This window comes from Polypterus senegalus, chromosome 2 (assembly GCF_016835505.1).
Source record: "Polypterus senegalus isolate Bchr_013 chromosome 2, ASM1683550v1, whole genome shotgun sequence".
NCBI lineage: Eukaryota > Metazoa > Chordata > Cladistia > Polypteriformes > Polypteridae > Polypterus > Polypterus senegalus.
In genome coordinates, this window is record NC_053155.1 from 128,927,312 (window position 1) to 128,948,072 (window position 20,761).

Below are 20,761 nucleotides of genomic sequence, written 5' to 3' on the forward strand. Positions count from 1 at the left end.
CTTCATTCAACTGCAGAACAAGTTCTGAAGTATCAAAGGTTCCGAGGCTAAATGACTGGATTAGAGATTAATCCAATCCATTAAAGATTAAACAGCAGGACACAACAGTGACAACCCTGGGGCAAGTGGAGTTATTCCCAAAATTGCATTGAAGTGCAGCTTTCTTTTTTCTGTAAGCTTAAGGTTAATAATTGTCCACAGTACCCTTTAATCTATTGTCGGGTTTCATAATTACAAATTTGGATTTATAGTGCACAAAACAAATTTTACCTTGCAGCCAAACAAAGAGCAAGTCAAAGTTGAGTGTTAAAGCATTCAATAGATACAGTTTTTCAGTGCTATGAACGTCTAATCAGAGCCTAATTTCAATGTTTTATTATTATTATATTAGAATATATAATTATTTATAGTTTTCTTTTGTTATCACAAGGATGCCACATAAACGTGAAATGCATGTTTTCTTAAATCAAACCCTTTGCTGCTTCAGAGTGGACACATTTGATAAGTTTAAAGCTTTTTCCTTCACCTTCATTCATTTGTACGCTTCACCAACAGACAAGATATTAAAATTTATAAAAGACGCTTCACTTCAGAGCACAGTTTTATGGGGCAAATTAATATACACCATCACCGTGAAGAAATAACTTCGACTTGAAAAATACTAAACTTTTCCTTTAACATAATAGGTATATATCATAGTCTCAAAATAATTCAATCAATTTCCTCAAGTGGCATAAACCTGGCAGGGCCGTTCTTAGCAGTTTGGGGGCCATAAGCGGTTCATAAATGTGCAGGTCCCGGATGGGAGGGGGTCCGGTGGGGCAGAACCCCCCTTAGCTCAGGAAGGTGTTCTAATAAAACATGCAGAAAAGGCCTTAGATGACCAGTAGGCCTACAGGTACACTTGTGTGTATGCAGAGTGGTAAAATATTTATTTTGTTCTGGATCTGGTAAAGGCCGGTAAAATAGGGAAATTTCATGATTTTTGGGGATCTCTCTGAATGAATCCGAAACGAACCTCTTAAATTAACGTTTGCTATAGTGCATTTGGCAAAGTTATGACGGCGTGACAATATTATTTGGGATTTAGGTGAAGATTACAATTTGGATAATAAAGTACCATTGTTAATAAGACTAAGAGATGCACTGAACTGAATTTACTGAAGACTTTAATTACGTAAGAAATCTACTTTCCGCACTTTCATCCTGGCAAAATCAATTATCAGTTCCAAATAATCAAGGGTTTGGCCAATATCTTGCTCAATTGATATTAATGCCAAACCATTCAGTCGCTCTTGGGTCATGCGTGACACATGACGTGACGGACTGGCAGAGACGATTGCAGTGCCAGGGGCATGACAGGGGCCCCAGGCCCACAGCCCGACAAAAAAAAAAAAATTGTAAGTTGGGGCCGGGCCAGGGGCCCCCCTCACGGTCGGTGCCCTACACAGACGCGTAGTTTGCGTATGCCTAAGAACGTCCCTGAACCTGGCACATAATAGGAACCAAGTCTGGACTTCAGGGCTACTCTCACATACACCCACACATACACTCACAAAATGCTAATTTGGAATCACAGATAGGAATGGGAGATATACAGGTTGATCCTGTATACTGGATAAAATTCTTCTTGTGCTATGGGTTTTAGAAAAAACATGTTACCATTATGGTTAAGAGCAATGGACACCTTGTGAGCAGATTTAAACATATTTCATCTCAAAATGTTCAAATATGCAAACATGCAAAAGAAAATAAGAAATGTGATATTTATGTCACTATACTAGTGTTTTAAAGGCAATGCCTTTGGTTATGAGCTTGTATGTGACCTCTGGTGTGTAATATGTGAGCCTAATTGGTGAGTCGATGTTGACTCTGGTTTCCCACAACTCTGCTGGATTAGATTAAGTGGGTTTGACAATGTGCATATGTTTACAGACGGCAGCTTGAAACAGGAAGAGAGGTGAGAAAAAAGTCATGTCTGGTACTGCGTGTTTTTGGTGGTGGCATAAGTGAATGAATGAGTGAGAATGAAAGTGCTTTTACATTGGTTTAAGCTGGAGAGATGAATACCTGCCATCAAACCCATTTGAGAATAGAGCAGTAGTAAGCATTTAGGTAAAACTAAATTGATTTATTGTGCATAGAAATACCCAAATACAGCCTAAGTCTTTCACTCACGTTTTCTTGCAGACTATTAAAATCTGAAGAACTCATATATTTGTGCAGACAGCTCCTCCAATAGTTTTAAGCACTTTACTTCACCAAATTGAAAACTGACTGTGTATCTCTACCATGCAATACACTGAAAAAAACAATTAACCTTTTTAGAAAGGAACATCAACATACTGCATCTCAGAAATGCTGGGAATAGCAATGTGCAGTACAACAAGAATAGTGCTTAAGTACTGTTATAATGTAATGCCACACTTGAGAATTTGAAAATATACTAAACTGAATAATTATGCTTTGTTTTCTGCATGAATAAAAACAGAAAAGATACATGTAAACATTGAACTATTAGTCTAACACACTGTACAGTTGATTCACCCACCTTACAGAGGCTACCCTTGAATGAATGATGAATTCTGAACATTGATCTCCAAGTCACATAACTTGAATAACTAAAATGCAGGGACATAAATAACTCTTTTAACCTATTCTGGTTATATTTAATAATTACATTACATTTCTTCTGCTCCAGACTTATGTCAAACAATATAAACAAATGGTCACTCTCTCTTTTGGTGCTGGTTATAAATCCACAAAGTATACTAATCTCTGCTCTTCTTGTATTACTTTCTGTCAATATTTTTTAAATCCCAATTTAGTTAAAATTAGAAACTTGCTACTACACTGACAAAGATGGCAATAAACCCAGTTAGCATCAATTAACCATGTAAGGTATTTTTCTTTCTTATCAGTAGAAATTAAAGACTCTAACAAGATTTTCTTAATTCATAAATTCTAAAGAAGTATCTGTTATACATATTTTGGTGGTTGTCTAGCTTTTCAAAAGGCATTTATATGTAGTGGTTGGTCCTTTAATTTTCCAAGGTCCTACACATAGTAATATACCACAGTACTAACTCTTCCAGTTAACTAAATTGGGTATCAACTACCAGATATCAGCAAATAATGCTGTAACAAAAATATACAATATATTTGGCATAAAGTATAATTTAGCAGTTGGGAAGAAAACATAATGTAGAAGAATTCAATTCCAAAATTTCTTTACAATATTTTTTCTATTTTTTCATATTTTATGTTAAAAAGTAGTTGCTGTAGGGATGAATACATATATTATTAGCAACTACCATCACATGTAAAATACCACTATGATAATCATTAAACCACTGTATAGAATGTACACCATAGCAATAGCATCAAGTTAAGTGCCAGCTGAAATCAGCAAAGGATAACATCCTATATTAGAACAAGGGTTTTCATTAAAGGACAGATTTACAGAACCTAAACACTACGACTGTATGTTAAATAGGATTATAATTATTTAGACAACCTGCACTGTATATCCTAGATATACAGGAGCTACAAACAGTTCCAGAATAAAGAAAATTGTTAGTGCTGTGAAGAACCATCCATCCATTTTCTAACCCACTGAATCTGAATACAGGGTCACGGGGGTCTGCTGGAGCCAATCCCAGCCAACACAGGGCACAAGGCAGGAACCAATCCTGGGCAGGATGCCAACCCACCGCAGGACACACACAAACACACACTAGGGTCAATTTAGAATCGCCAATCCACCTAACCTGCATGTCTTTGGATTGTGGGAGGAAACTGCTGTGAAGAACCTCATTAGAAATATCTGGAATCCTCCGCAAGAAATAAAAGCAATACCCACATTTGTAATTGTATTACTTTATAACATAGATCTCTTTGACAAATTCTGTAATAAGGTACAACTTTTAATAAATCAGATTATCATTGGCAACAGCTATGTCAAGTTCAGCCTGAATGGTATTGATTCTCAAGGTTACAATTCTCAAAATGACCAATCATTTCCTCTTCAGGGCAAAGTTGGTAATCCCTGCTCAATCGAGAATTTTATATAGCAGTTAACAATGTACAGGCCCAAATCCTTTTACAGGTGCAATTTTTATAGTAAGTACAGAGATGTACCATTCTATGATAATTGATTATTAAAAAAAACTTGGCAGCATCTTGAACAGGAAATCATGAAAATATATAATAATTAATACAATAAATGCTGCAAATAAAGAAAATGTGTGTAAAGAAGTGTAGTGAATAGATAGAAAATTCTATAAGGTCCTCCAGAGAAATTAATCTTTTTCTCTGCTTTAGCTGCAAACATTATTGTTATTTTTTAATTTACAACTGTGGCCTAAAACATTCATATTCCACAAATAAAGGGAAAGAGAGTGTACTCTTCTAGTAAGAACAGTATTACAAAAAATAAGTGGTCAAATAACTATATATACTAAAAGTTTATTTGATATATTACTTTATTAAATACTCAAATTTGTGAAGAGTTTACTGGATTGTCAGCAGTGCAGAGACACTCTGACCATCTGCAGTGTCAACAGATTGCTTTATTAAGGCTTTTATGCTTTTTTATGCTTTCTCCCTTTAGTCTTACAAGGCCTTTAATTGATGTATCCTTTTTCTACAGAAGACCATTTGCTATTTTCCCTTTGCTAATTAGAAAGCTGCTTTTTCACAATGCCCTGCCTCCACATTTAACAACACGGAACCAGTGAATGAAAATATCTGTACCAAAAAAAATCTCCCTATGTAAAAAATGTAGCTCTTAATAAATAAAGTATTGTCCCACAGTAGTAATGATATAAATTCTAAGACCATTGCTTATAATTACGTGCTCATACACTATATTCAAAAAACGTAAAAAAAAAACCCATTTAATTACTGTTTTTTTAATTCTCAAATTCAAAGATACATGCGTAAAATTGTTAGATAAAAACAACTGAATATGAAGAGTGTTATTCTCAAATATTTTGATTACGTTTACTGGGATGAAATCCAGGAAGCTTATTGCCTAGCACCAAATCTTGCAAAGATTTGCTCTGGATCCCATTATCTCTAAAATAGTAAAGCAAGTCTGTAAATTGGTGAATGACTTGATAGTGTTGTCCTAGTGTTCCTGCTATCTGCCACTAAGCATGAACTGATCTGGAAAGGTAGTCTGTGCATCACTGGTTACACTCATGCATGTTTCCACACACACTTATAATATGACAATTTACAGGAGTCAATTAACCTATAAGTCTAACAGTAGTTCTGGGTAATTTAATGTGTTTTTGTGTTTTGTCATACATGTTTACCTATATGCTGTACAGTATAAATATGTATTTAAAATACTGAAGTACCTGATTTTCCCTTGGGGATGCTTGCATATTGTATATTTTAAACAGCTTCTTTCTTCTCTGAAACACTGTGAAAACCAAGATGAACTCAAATGCTTGACTTAGATGTTAACAGAGGAGTTCATATTGGATTTTCTGCAGTATTGCTAATCTTAGCAATGCAACATCTATAGAAATGAATAGAAGTAATGCATTTTCTTATGCATGTATCAATTAAGTGCATTGCTTCTGAATTCCCACAAATAAAGAATTGCAATATTCTGCTGTATTGATTTTCTTTTCTACACACCTAAGTGGAAACCATAATCTACAGGGAAAAAAATCTAAAATTTAGAAAAATTGCAATTGCCCAAGACATTGCACTGCCTATCTTAAATTTATTTAACTTCAATTTGTTATCTTCATAAATATTGTACTTTTTAATTCATTGCTATATACTTTACACAAGATTAGCTCTGTCTGTTGGAAAATTTCCTGAATTCATGCAAACCAGTGGCTCGCCATTTATTAAAGATATTGACTCAATTAAGGCAAAAATACTCTTAACTGCTGCCCCAACACATGAAAACTACATCTCTCAGTATTCTTTAATTTATACATTACTTAGTCTATGGAAGCTACTACGTACCATGATAGTTAGAGATCCCGATATTAACAATGTTTTTGCAACTGTTATGCCCCAAATATAATCTTTCTCTTAGGGAACAGTGGCAAAGAGAAAGGGTGCAAACTACACCATAATTTAATTAATCATTGCTCATTGCTCATATATATGTTGTCTACAATTGTCTAAGATTTTGCCAGGGTAAGATCCAGTCTGCAAGTAATGTTATTACATGCCTGAAATGCATTGCTCAGTTACATATTTTAGGAATACTCTATACAGTATTCAAATAATTTTGGACAAAAATATTTTTATACCTCTCAGATATCTAAAATCTTAACCATCTATCACCTTGCACAAAAAATAGTAAAACAAAAATATAAACAGAAGCAGAAGGTACTCTAAAAATGAAAATGTATATTACGAAGAAGAAGAAGAAGAGGAATCTAATCAAGACAACTTACAAAAATATTAAACTGACAAACTAGTAAATAATCCAAACAAGAATAATCATTAATGCAGAGTCCAAATATGGAGCGAATCCAAAATAGCTGTAGCCCTTAGCAGAATATTTTGTAGAACATACTAAAGTAGTGGCGTCTCACTTGCTTATTTAGAGCCAATATAGAATCTACCTTAAATCTAACCTGCATGTGTTATGCATGTGTGAGGAAATCAATGTCCTAAAAGGAAAAAAAAAACTCAAAGTCACAGTGTGAACATTATACTGTAGAGATGATAATGTAATTCATTGCGCTAGATAAAAATTGTGTTATGTGAACAGACTGTTTGTTAGCCAATAGTAGATCCTGCTAGGAAAAACAAGTTGTTTCTAGACAGCTGCCAGCTTGAAAAATGGAAAACAGGAAGGAAGAACCAAAATAGGCAGATAATGGTAATGTCTTTACACCAAAGCCAGGTTATTTAATACTGTATTACAAACAGGCCATTTTGCAGCATGCTAGTTAATGGAGATGCTGGTTGATTAATCTCTGGGTCTTGCAAACTTTACAAATTAAGAGGGTTTCAAAACTTTGTTTTTCATACATCTCATTGTTATCATCAATTTTATTAATCTTATTTACCAAAATGTGGATAGAGAACTGTGGTGGAAGTGTTGGATACAATGTAGGAACTAAAATTAATGGGATAACAGACTGTTATAAAGAACACTAACATACTGTACATCCCCAGTTGATTTAACACATATTATAATGTGGGAGGAGAACGGAATACAAGGTGAAAATTAACAGGTTGGGGAGTCACCATGCAAACCTAACACACACATAATAAGCAGTTGATAAATAAGTGTTTCAATTATTTATCATTCTCTTAACAGAACTAACAACAGCAATAAGAAAATCACTAACAGTATAATGTTAATATAGCACTTACAAAACTATTTCAGCAAAAAAAGAGCATTTACCTGATAGAAATTAGATTGGCGAGCATTATACTAAGGACATGGCAGGAGATATCTCAGGAAATACACATAATCAAATTTGTGTGGCAGCTGTAATATTTCCAGCATAATTAAATCAAGGAACTAATTTCCATGATGCCATTGTATATAGCAATTTTGAATTGTCTACTATAAAAACTATATGTATTAGTTAGAGTAAGATATCTGACTTTTCTGAGATATAGCTATTAACATTTTTTTTATCTTGTTTAGAAATGCTGTACTATACAGTTTTGTTTTCTTTAGAAAAATATTGCTTACAAACTCAAAGTGCATTTTACTGGTAATTGTTTGCCTGTATTACTCTTCCTGCACATTTTTTGAAAGCTAAAAGGTGTCTGTCCTTTTTAACTAAACACACCTGGTGTGAACTTAAGAATATTTTAACAGACATTGTGACACCTTAAACAGGGAATCCAAAAATACTGCAAATAAAATTAAAAAAAAAAAAACAGTATAATCAACAGCAAACTAATAATGTAACGATCAACTACAACTTTACAATTTGCATTGCTAAAGACTGATTTAATTCAAAGTTTAAAATCTCTCAAATGGGCTTTTTGTACATTAAAACTTATGTTAAAACTCTGCAAAAACCATCCTCTATTGTTCATCACCATCAATGACTTGAATATATTCTTTACATTCACTCCCGCTCCTGGCATGGTAAAAAGGTTCCCTGCAGCTGGTAAAAGTGACACAGATCATTGATATTAAATTACCTGCATACATTAGCAAGAACACAGGAATCAGAGGTAAATGTTTAAAGGGCCTACTAATAATATACATAGTTACAGTTGTCATGAACTGGAGCTTCTGTTAAAGGAAAAAGTTATGAGGCCTCAATAACGTACCCAGCCCTCTCTGGCAAGCCCAGGCCTTCACTGCCTGCCCAGAATAAACCTTGCCTTGTTGGGCCAACCCCACTCAAATGGTCTGCCTCTGGCTTTGCGGGCCTTTAAGGGCTGAAGCCCCAAAATAACCTTGAAATGTCTGTCAAAATAATAAAAAACACTCCACCAGAGAAGGGTAACCATAAACCATGGCTGGTGCAAAGAAGAGCTTGCAAAAGTATCTTTATAAAAATAAGATTTATTTGAAAAATTCCAAAAAGTGCAATAAAAACTCTAGGGCAAATAGAAGCATTAAAGGAGTTGCCTAAAATATAATTTACGGTGAGCAAGTCCCAAAACACACAATCTATTCATCAGAATCCTAACAAAGAGCAAAATAATACTAAAAACAGGAACTCTTACCATAAACAGTAATACTTGCACTCCAAAAGACTTCACAATGATTCCAACTGAACGTCCTGCCTCCATACCTTTATAGGCCTAGGGGCAGTTACTAAATGGAGAGAGACAGGTGGCCCTGCCTCTTGAGGTTCCACTCACAAAGAACGTAGATCATACTCGCATTTAAAGAGACAGTGCAAAACTGTAAACATAATGGAAAATACATAAAAATAAAATACATAACAACTCAGAAACAACAAAAATAAAATAAAGTACATAAGCACATGTAATCGCATAACAACAGTTTATAAGAAACATAAGAACATAAGACATTTGACAAATGACAGGGGACCATTCACTTCATCAAGTCTGTTTGTTTAACTAATAGCCAAGCTCTCCAGATATCTCATCCAGATTCGTCTTAAAGGTTGTTGAGGTTTCTGCTTCAACTACATGTCTTGGCAGTTTGTTCCAAAGTCATACCAGTCTTTGCATAAAGAAGTGCTTTCTGGTTTCAGTCTTAAATGCATTTTATTTTAATTTTCACTGATGTCTTTGAGAATGCGATTAACCCTTAAACTGAAAGAACACTGCTGGATCTACTTTATCAGTGCCTTTAAGAATTTTAAATAATATGGATTTAAATTTCCACATATTCTCCTCTGCTCGAGGCTAAACAGGTTTGATATATTGAGTCCATCAGAGCAGGATATGTCCTTAAGTTTTGAGATACACTTGGTTGCTCTCCTCTGCACAGCTTCAAGTGCTGCTGTGTCTTTCTTTTACAGTGGAGACCAGAACTGCACATATTACTCCAGATGCGGTCTTACTAGTACATTATATAGTTTGAGCATAGCGCCCCATGACTTATATATAATAGTTTTTATGATATTTTATTTGCCTTCTTAGGCTCTGAGGCTAAGAATCTGCGCTGATATGCCGAAGGTTGCCGGTTTGAAACCCCGTCACTGCCAAAAAAGAGATCCTACTCTTCCTAACCTAACCTTCAATTGCTCCAGGGGCTCTGTACAATGGCTGACCCTGTGCTCTGACCCCAAGAGGTATGCAAAAACCAAGTAATTTCCTTCAGGATTAATAAAGTTTTAAAAAAATCGCTTATGTACATTGCTCAGTCAATGAAATTATTTTAGTATAGGATGTGTTTTAAAAACCTAGAAAAACACATTATCTGGAAGGAGCCCCCAGCAATTTTCCATTGTGGACCTTGAAACTAGCAATGTCAGTTTACAAAGAAAATTCTAGAAAGTTGATTCTGTTCATCTGGGCATAGTTTTTTTTCTGATACGTTTCATCACTCATTCAAGTGACTTCCTCATTCTCAGTTGACTGCAGGTTTCTCCAACCTTATAAACAGTACCTTGGCCTAATGGCCGAACTAGCACCATTGACTAACAATGGGCCGTGTGATCAATGATATGCAAATTGTCCAATGATCAATGGCCATGTGTACCATTCACAGAGAGTTGGGGAATGGCTGCAATCACCGCATTATAAGATGGTGAAAGATGTACCCTTAGGCCCCCTCCTCGGTTCAGAGATGGTCATTCCTTTTTCACGTAAATGGCCTCTTTGACTCCTCGCTCAAACCAGTGTTCCTCCCTGTCCAGAGATGTGCACATCTTCATCACTGAAAGAGTGACCACTGTCCTGTAGATGTAAATAAATAAACTGCGTAGTCCTGGCCTGATGAGGTAGCTCTTCTGTGTTGTGCATTCCGCTTCACCAGTGGTTGTTTGGTTTCCCCGATGTATGATTCACGGCAATGCTCTTGGCATTTAACTGCGTAAACTATATTACTCTGTCTGTGCCGGGGAACCTGATCCTTGGGGTGAACCAATTTTTGCTGTATCATATTTTGGGGTTTGAAAGCCACCGAGACCTGGTGTTTTGAAAAAATGCGTCTCAGCTGTTCCGATACCCCTGACACATAAGGTATCACCAAAGGTTTTCGCTTAGGCAGCAGTTGTCCTTCCTCTCTCCTGGATTGCTTACAGCATTCTTTAGGTGTCTTCCCTGCTTTGATAAAAGTCCAGCTGGGATAACCACATTTACTCAGGGCCTTTTTGATATGATGTTCTTCTGCTTCCCTGGCCGCTGTGTCTGTGGGTATGGTGTTTGCTCTGTGGTGTAGAGTCCTGATGACACCTATTTTGCGCTCCAGCGGATGGTGAGAGTCAAACCTTAAATAATGATCCGTATGCGTTGGTTTATGGTACACATCAACTTTCAAATGTCCCCCATTTCTGATGGAAATTCACAATCTAAGAAAGCTAGCCTGTCACGTTTTATGTCCTCCCTAGTGAACTGGATGTGTTTGTCCACTGAGTTGATGTGGTTAGTGAATTGTGGTACCTCCTGAGATTTGATTTTCACCCAGGTGTCGTCTACATACTTGAACCAATGGCTCGTTGGTCTTCCAGGAAAGGATAATAGCGCCCTTTTTTCCACTTCTTCCATCTTTCACCATCTTACAATGCAGTGATTGCAGCCATTCCCCAACTCTCTGTGAATAGTACTCATGGCCATTGATCATTGGACAATTTGCATATCATTGATCATTGTTAGTCAATGGTGCTAGTTCGGTCATTAGGCCAAGGTACTGTTTATAAGGTTGGAGAAACCTGCAGTCAACTGAGACTGAGGAAGTCACTTGGATGAGTGATGAAATGTATCTGAAAAAAACTATGTCCAGATGAACAGAATCAACTTTCTAGAATTTCCTTACCTGGATTATTGAGCATGCATCAAGACATATTTACAAAGAAAAGATTTGCTTCTGACACAGTGGTAGCAACTTTTCCTTAATGTGAAAAAAAAAAACCAACAACTGGCCATGAACTTTAAGAAGTAAGAAACAGAGACTATAGTCCTATATGCATTGGTGAGGATGCTTTGAGTGAGTCAGCAGATTTAAATTTCTCCTTCTCCTTCGTTACTGGTGACCTGAATTAGGCCCACAACACAACCAACCAAAAAATGTTGTTGATGTCTATTAGATGTCATATTATTACAAAGCCACTTCAAAAGAGCTCCACTGATATCCCATGATATCCAAAAGGAGACAGTATAAGAATGTACATATTTTCCAAGACAAGGTTGTAAAAGTTTCCATGAATTTACAAAGAGCCCAAAAACAATATCTTTGAATATGTAAACCTTCCTTTATTCTGCTATGTTCAGTGCTCGCAACCACACCAAATGTCATAATGACATTTGACACTAGGAAAATGGAATCAATGGGAGAACAGCATAAAGAGGATTATAAATCACTAATATGAGTACACCTTAATTTTGCCAAAATGCACCTAAATGATTCTCAAGAATTCTGGAACACTATGAACAAATAGAACAAAATTGAAACTTTCTGCCCAACTTGGGTCCTGTTATTTCTGGAAAAACTATTCATGTTACATTAGTCAAAAAGAACTTGATAATAGCAGTCAATCGAGATATTAGTAGTTTTTATGTTTGAGGCAAGCTTTCAAGCATCAAGAGCATATTGCAGAAGGAACAATGAATTCTGCACTTTACCAGCATCATTAACTAAGACAATGACCTAAACCACACAAGCAAGTCTACATCACAATGGTTAAAAAATACAGTTCTGTGTTTTTTTAACTACACCCAACAGAGATGTTGTGCCTGGACCTGATTGTACAATTCCTGCTTGAAAACCAACACATGACACTGAACTGAAATGGTTCAGCAGACTGAAGTGAGTTAAAAGTACTCCAAAGCATTGAGAAATACTGCACAAGTTTATTCTGTAAATAAATTAAATACATTTTAAAATGTGATACTATTGGCTGACTTGAGTTTTCTTTTATCTTAAATTACTATTCAGTTGAAGATCTAATAACATTCTCTTAGAAAAACGTGCAATAAATTGAGAAAATCAAATGTAGCATTGCAGCCGCATCCTAACATGATTAGAATGATTGTCACACTAAAGTCAGCATAGTGCAGTTTGGATTTCCTTTGTATTCATATAAGTACTCCCTCTGTTAGGCTTCCATAAATCTATTAAAATAAGCCTCTGTTTGGACATTTGTGTTTTTGTTCGGTTTTATATTATGAAAAGTGCCGTAAAGAACCAGGCAGATATTTTTACACAAGAGGTCAGAAGAGACAGAAAGACAATAGCACAAAGACAGAAACAAACACCCAAAAGACATGTTTTGTCAGCTATTATTGTGTTAGATAACCATTCTTTTTACAAATGCATACAGTACAGCTGATATTTCTTCCTGCATAACCACAATTATTTTTCAAACATCCATTTAATTTCACAATGTTCTTTCCAGATCCCTGTGTTACTACAAAAGGCATATTTTACTCAATCCAATAGGTTAACCTAATATTAAACACCACAAAATCACTTTATATTATAATCTATTGAAAAGTGATGGCAGAGGAGTAATCCACAGTACATGCACTATGCAACAAAGTCCTCCTTTGAGACATCTGTGTACCACCAAAGTCTGTTCATGACACAGTTCCAGTTCTGAGACTTACTCCTGTGAGTATCAACAAACCAATGTCATCTACAATAAGGAATATTTTGATATGCCATCCAAAATGTGGAAATTTTGTTTCAAGTCCAATTTCAATAGCAATCTCAATTCAACCTATTGTAATTATTTTTAATAATACTTTTTAAATGAACTTGTTGTTATCCACACTGGTGCAGAAACATCAAACTAGCTGTAACAATTCAGCAAATGATCCTGCAAAACTGTGCAGCAAACACAGTCCACTAAGCAATATAAATGTAATACAAAATAGTAACAAATATCAATAAATATACAACAATGTCAAAATAAGACTATAAGCAGTGCATACACTCGGTGTAATTGTGAAGCAGTACAAGAAGTACCCATAAAAAACAATTAACTATGCTGCAGAATTGTCAATAACAACCCCTGGGTAGAGAAATACAAAGCTCTCAGAAACACTGGATCGCTCGCTTTTTACAGATTGGATGATCCAGAAATCACAAAGCACACATTTTATTCCAACTTAAGGTCAAGTATTATTAAGTATGAGTGTGGCAGGTGAATTTTTACCAAGTTGACATGGATAAACAAATAATGACAGCCTTAATTGAAGCAAATGACAAATACTGTTTAAAAATATTTATAGATATGGGAAGCTTGGAAGAAATACTATTCTATTAGCAGGTCAGCTGTTCCACCTATCAACCTCAATGGCTTAGCTGTTTCTTGGGTTTACACTTGGGCTGTCAAGAACATTTTCATTTTTATTATAGTTACTGTAGCATGTGTAATATTGAAATTCTCAGAATTATTTTTAATAAAGTTAACTAAAAACAATTATCTTAATAAAATGAAGTTATAACTTAACTAGATTAAAATCCTGCAAATAATGTTGGAGCAAATATTAACAGTTGAAACAATGCTATAAATGAATATGTATTCTGGGTAATGTGTTTATAGACAGAAATGATTGCTGAACATTGTACGTCTTCAAAAGAATTGTCATTGGGTAATTAAAATAAAAGCCTAAAACATTAGTTTAAAATGAATGAAGAGATAATATATATAAACAAGATATTACATTTTAATTTGAACTCCTAATAAAATCAAACTGCTGAACAAAATGCTTTTCTAGAGATAGCTTTAACTGCCAATCACTTCAAATAAAACAAAAATAACTTGCTTCAGCTTTTGCCAAAAATCATGATTTTTTTACATGAATAGTAGCAGCTATCAGCAACATCAGATATAAATTTTAAACCTGGCCTTTTTATTGCTACACTAAGGGAATGAGGTGAGTACATTCTCAAAAGGTTTTTATTTAAAGGCTGTTGGATTTTAACAAGAGAAAAACACAACAATGTGGATGGCAACAGCCCCCAGTGGAGATCCTCTTTCTTTCCATCAAATTCTCAGTCTATATAATATTCTTCAGCAAGGTGCTATACTTAATAACATTTTGCCCTGGCTACATGAACCACATACTGTGCTCTCATTCTCAAAGGCCCCTGCCCAGCTGCCTAAAACCAGTTTTGTGCTCTCTCTTTCTCTTTTACTTCTCTCTTGGGTGTCTCACCCATCTGCTTCTCCATCATGCCTTCCTTAAAATTCTTTCTAAAAAGGGTTTTTTGCATCTTTGTCTTTGGAATGTCACCTCTAATAGGCCATATTAACTGAATTAAAGTGGGAGTGGGCAATGCATTACTTGTGCTCTAGTTTGGTAGGTTTTATTTCACATCTATGTATTGTGTGTTTGCAGAGATTTAGAAACACAATAGCACTTCAATCACTTGAAGTATATATCCTTTAACTCAAAAGCCTTCCACATTGTTGTTAAAAAATGTTTCTTATATTAGGTTTTATAAATAATTTAAATTTTACTTGCAATTAAAACCACAAGTGAATTTGTTACATTTTTCAATAGAACAATAAAAGTACAAGATGTCAGTGTTCTTGGTAAATAGAAATTACCATGAGATATCACATAAAAGTGAAAATCAATATTAAAATGTTGGTAAATCTGAAAACTTAAGTAGAAAGCACATGAAATTAGATGTTTGGTTGCATTGCTTTGTTTTGTTTTATGACAGTTTAAGTAGTACTGCTGCTGGTCAAAAGATGTACAATTAATACTAAGAAAAATACTTTCTCTCAAAACTGTGAACAGTGATAAATAATTGCAAACAATTAAAAAACATTTCAAAATATAGAAAAGTAACTTCTAAGTCATAATGCTTGCCTCTGTTTTGAAGTCATGTCTTTCAGTTTCTGGCTTCTTTTCGCTTGCTCAGTTTTGTCAGGACTTTAGCCTAACACAGTAACAATGTTCACAAGGGATGATGCTGTTGGGATACAAGATACAAGGCTCTGCAAGACACTCGACAGCATTACATTGGACTCTTTTAGGAAGCTGACAGCTCAGAGTTGTGCACTACATTCTCTGAATATACAACATTCACACATACCAGAAAAATCATTAACTAACAAATTAACAAAAGCATCCATATACTTTCTCTCCAGGACTGATACAGTGTTCCAAATAGCCAAAAATATACATTTGCAAAAGTTTGCCATTGCCTAAAATCAAATTTGAGGCCTAAGAGCTAAGGGTGCCAACAATACCAACTGCACCCCCGTGCCAACCTAATACTATACAAAATAAACAAAACAAAGGATAAACAGACAACGAGCCTGGCTTATGTTTTTTAAGTCTTATAAATTTCTTTCTTAAATCATTTTTTAGGCAATTAGATTCGACAATAACCTCATTTATTTGGAATTCAAAACATCCACGCATCAAAAGAGCGACCCTACAAAGACAAAAGGCAGAAGGCGGCATGGCTCTACCTAACTTCCAGTTTTATTACAGGGCAGCAAATATACAGGCGATAAGAACCTGGACACAAATAGAAGAACATACACAGGCTTGGACCGCAATAGAAGTAAAATCCTGCAGTACTTCTTTGTATTCCTTGCTCTGTGCTCCAATAAATACACGTTATGGGCAATACACTAATAACCCAATTTTGCTCCACTCACTTAGAATCTGGAACCAATGTAGAAAGCATTTTAAGACAGAGAAGCTTCTATGTGTGGCACCTCTGCAAGAGAACCACCTCTTTCAACCTTCACAAACATATGCAGTTTTTAATATCTGGAAAAAATTTGGAATTAACTTGCTCAGAGATCTTTATATAGACAACGTCTTTGCATCCTATGAACAATTACATTCCAAATTTAACATTCCAGCTACACATTTCTTTCACTATCTTCAAATCAGAAACTTTGTTAAACAGAACCTTCCAGATTTTCCTCATCTTGCACCCTCATCCATGCTGGAAAAAATATTGCTCAATCTCAAGGACTTAGACTCCATCTCTGCAATATATAAAATCATTTTACAATCCCTCCCTTTCAAAGATCCAAGAGGACACTGGGAAAAAGATCTCTTAATTAATATATCAGAAAAGGAGTGGAAAGTAGCAATGCAGAGAATTCACTCGAACTCCATATGCGCAAAGCATACAATTATACAACTTAAAATTATTTATCGAGCACATCTGTCTCGACTAAAACTCTCCAAAATGTTTCCAGGGCATGATCCAACCTGCGAACGTTGCAACCAAGTCCCAGCCTCACTAGGTCACATGTTCTGGGCCTGCACCAAATTAACATTATTCTGGACAAAAATTTTGAATTACCTCTCAGACAGCCTTGGACTCAGAATCCCTCCTAACCCATTAACAGCTATGTTTGGGGTTCTTCCAGATGGGTTTAAAGTGGAGAAGGACAAACAAATTGTAATTGCATTCACTACACTGTTGGCACGCAGACTTATTCTGATAAACTGTAAGAACCCAAACTCTCCTCTTTTAAGTCAGTGGGAAACCGATGTGTTATATTATTTGAAATTGGAAAAAATCAAATACTCAGTTAGAGGATCCGTACAGACTTTTTTCAAAACATGGCAGGATCTAATCAGTAATATTTTAAAATAAGTTCATAAAGCACAGAGAATTTATTAATTTAGGTATGTTTACAAGCCTTAAATTTAACGCCGTTTGGCCTGCTCTCTCTCTCAGGGATGGGGATCGATCTGTTCTTAACTCAATTTTTCTCTTTGTAAAAACTTGATTGCTTTGTATGGATTGTAATAAAATTAATAAAAAATAAAAATAAAAAAATTTCTTTCTTAAGCAAAATAGAACAACTACATATTTCATTTATCCTCCAATTCCTTTTCAATTTCCAACCAGTCTCAGTATACATCAATTCCAGTGCAACATATTAAGCATATGTTACTGTCTCATTATAGAGGCAGAAAAATCTAAAAAGGAACAAAATTGATCTCTGGAGAATAATATCAGTGATGGTTCAGTTAGGGAAAGCGTACTGCATAATAAATTACTTCAAACTATTAGCCATCACAACCAAAGCTAAAAAGAGCATATTTACACAAATTCTTTCCTTTTGTCCTGGCTAATTGTATTCATTCTAATTTTTTTTTCTTATTAAGTGCCATTAAATAAATCATTGACTATGTAAGTATGTTGCTTTCCCATTCCATTCCATAAAAAAATTGGAATCTAAAAATTTTTTAAAAAAAGTACAGAATAATGAAGTTAAATGTACAGTAGACTTCTCATCCTCAACTGTTTTTTGCTTAATTTTAGTTTTTGTGTTTGATAAAATGTTGATTCTTCAATTATTTCTAATACTTTTCTTAATGTAAGCAGTTAGCTATGAACAAGGCGGATGAAATACAAAGCATCTGTTACACAGCAGCAGATAAACTGGTTTAGTTTGCTCCTTTCTTCATTCATCATTAAATAGGAGCAGAGCAACTGATCAGCACATGTTGTGTAGACGTTACTCCAGTTCAAATCCTGTGTGGTGTTTATATGTGATACTACTTGTGGCAGGCCTTGTGGTCGAAGTTGGTAAGGCACTGGGCTTGACACTACAAGGATACACCTCCCTGTGGTCCATGTATTCAAAATGCATATCTAAATTGTACTATAGTGCAGTACTTGGAACTTGGCTTTGGATGGCATCTACTGTAGAAAGGCAAGTACATAAAATAAAAGCATTCTTTTTGATTTATGTGACAGAGATTTCTTCTCTTGAAAGAAGCATGCTGCATGTGGAAAATCTGAAATGGCCTTTTGGAAATGTGCCCAGTGAATGGCGGGTGACCACTTCAGAGTTGGTTCCTGCTTTGCACATACTGCAGTCAGGATAGGCTCTGGCTACCCATATACCTGAACAGAAAAAAGCAAGCACCCAAGAAAAACTTTCTGATACATTTAAAAGTAAACACACAATACTGACTGGATCTGAACTAACTGATAAACTAAAGAAATGGAAAAGAAAAGTTTATAATTAGCTATGGATTTGAATTAATACATTCTATTAAACTGGTTGGAATCAGACTTCCAAATTCTGTATTTCTGCACAGAATTTTGAATTAATTCATTCAGTCCCATTCACAACTCCATGGAACAAAACTAATCATGAGGTCTGAGAATCGCCAAAATCTCATTAACCATTTGTAGTAGTAGCAGCAAAATCATTTTTCTTGAAATGGATCATTCCCCACTTTTGATAAGCAACTAAAATGAAAAGGGGACCACAACACTCTCATCCATTACTGTACACAGACAGGTATATATTGTATTGGAAAAAAAAAAACATTTCTCCTACATTAATCATCGTTCTGCAGCAGAGATCCTCCTCGGCCCACACTGTTTGACTTCGCCCATGTCCCTCTAAACTCTCCAGACGGCGTCTGACTCTGAGTTGAGGTTACCTGTAGGATGAAACGGACGCCACCTCCTCCTTGATCTGTCTGTTCACGGCATCTGCTGCAGCTCTCCCTTTGCCCTCAGCTGGGGCCTTTTTCTTCTCCTCCTGGTCAGCCTGAGCGACCTTTACCTTCTTCTTCACCTTTTTCTCCTCTGTTGCTCGCACTTGTTTTTCCTGCACTTGGTCAGCTAGCTGGCTCTTCTCGGGGGCGCTGTCACTGTCAAGTGGGGGCTTTTCTCGAACCCCATCGCCTGCAATTGAAGGCGTCGGGCTCGGCTTGGGAATCCAGGGGTGGTCTCCTCTCTTCTGCAAAGGCCAGGGCTTGAAATCCTTCTGGTACTGCGTTTCGTTGTTAAAGGGGGTGTCGGAAGGGTGGTACTCGGACCTGGGCTTGCAGCTCGGCTCTGGGCGAATCTTCCAGGGTTTGTAGTCCTGGCGCATCACCGACCCGCCGTCAGGTAGCGGGTTGGCGCCCGGAGCGGGCGTAGCCCTGGCAACCGTCTCCTGGTCGCTGACACAGGGCTGCGTTTCTATGGCGACCGAGCCGGCTCGCGCCGGGGGAATTTGCTGTTTAGCTTGGTGCTGTAAATGATGAAGCTGCGCCGTTTCGGACACATCGGAGTACTTGCTGAACACCAAAGGCACCGCAATGTCAGCTTTATCCAGCTGGTTCCAGAAACGGGCGATGCAGCAAGCCCTGGTAATGCAGGGCCATGCCATGACGAAGACAAGCTAGCACTGCTAACGGCTGCTTTCCAGCTTTCCCCGGTGTTCCCCCTCAGTTATCTGTATATCAGTCTACAAATGGGCCTGTTTTTGTTTCAAACTCCAAATACAGTTGGCGATGAAACCCGATTCAAATATTAGATGAGGAACATCCACCTGTACAATATTCTCAGTTTCTTCTTAAAATCTGCTTTTGCAAATCCAAAACTAAGAGAAATTACATCAGGACATGCTGTTAAAAGCGACGTGTAAATCGAATCCCTTTTCCTTCTCCGCGATGTCCTGTTAACAGCTAGTAAGTCTGAGCATCACTGTCCGACAGGCAGCTACAGATCCATTGCAGTACAGCGCCAAAAGAAAACAGCAGATGCAGTACGGCACTGGCCCCACCCGCCTCGTCTCAGCATCCCCTGAAGATGCGCACTCACTATCCAAACAGGGAGCAGAGAGAGAGACACCTGCCTCCGTCAGCACGTAACGTCTGGAAACGCAGAAATGGAGGAGGAGGACGAGGAGGAGGAGGAGGAGGAGGAGGAGGAGTGGGAGAGCACATTTAACTGTTTGAGTGTCGGAGCCTAGTAGAATCCGAGAGAGGGTGCGGGGTGGGGTGTCAGTGAGAGAGAATGAGAGAAAGACAGATGGGGGTCGGTTACGCCTTTTCATCTCTCTACTGATTAATAGGAGCAGACGGAACAGGCGAGTGTCTTGCAATTCATTTTGCACTTTTAGTCGCATGTGCTTCAGCGGAGAAACAGCAGCTTTGCAGCTCATGATGATTTTTAGTAAACACATTAAAAACAGAAGTATACCATTTTTTTTTCAAAACACCGTTTTACGAATAGCACCATTTTTACTTGTGTATTATTGTTACAGCAAACACACCGTATAATTATATAACAGAGGGGCAGCAAAATTACTAGAAGAGTCAGTTCGTGAGAAATGCTATATGAACCTGTGGCTTGGTTGTTTTAAGTCCAACTCCTGATCCACAAGACAAAGAGCCTTTTAAACTGTTTTCTGAGGTTTGAAATGGCTACAGAGTATCAGTC

At 36.5% G+C, this 20,761-nt stretch overlaps 1 protein-coding gene across 2 annotated transcripts in view; it reads right to left on the minus strand.

Moving 5' to 3' along the window:
- map6a (microtubule-associated protein 6a) overlaps positions 1 to 20,147 on the minus strand; it is a 54,074-nt gene extending 33,927 nt beyond the window's left edge. The window contains exon 1 of one of the 2 annotated variants that reach the window (XM_039744582.1): positions 18,991 to 20,147. In XM_039744582.1, coding sequence (XP_039600516.1) covers positions 18,991 to 19,706 — 716 coding nt within the window. In that variant the 5' untranslated portion in view covers positions 19,707 to 20,147. The remainder of the gene's footprint in view (positions 1 to 18,990) is intronic. The other variant, XM_039744583.1, reaches the window with a different exon arrangement.
- Positions 20,148 to 20,761: the final 614 nt, after the last annotated feature.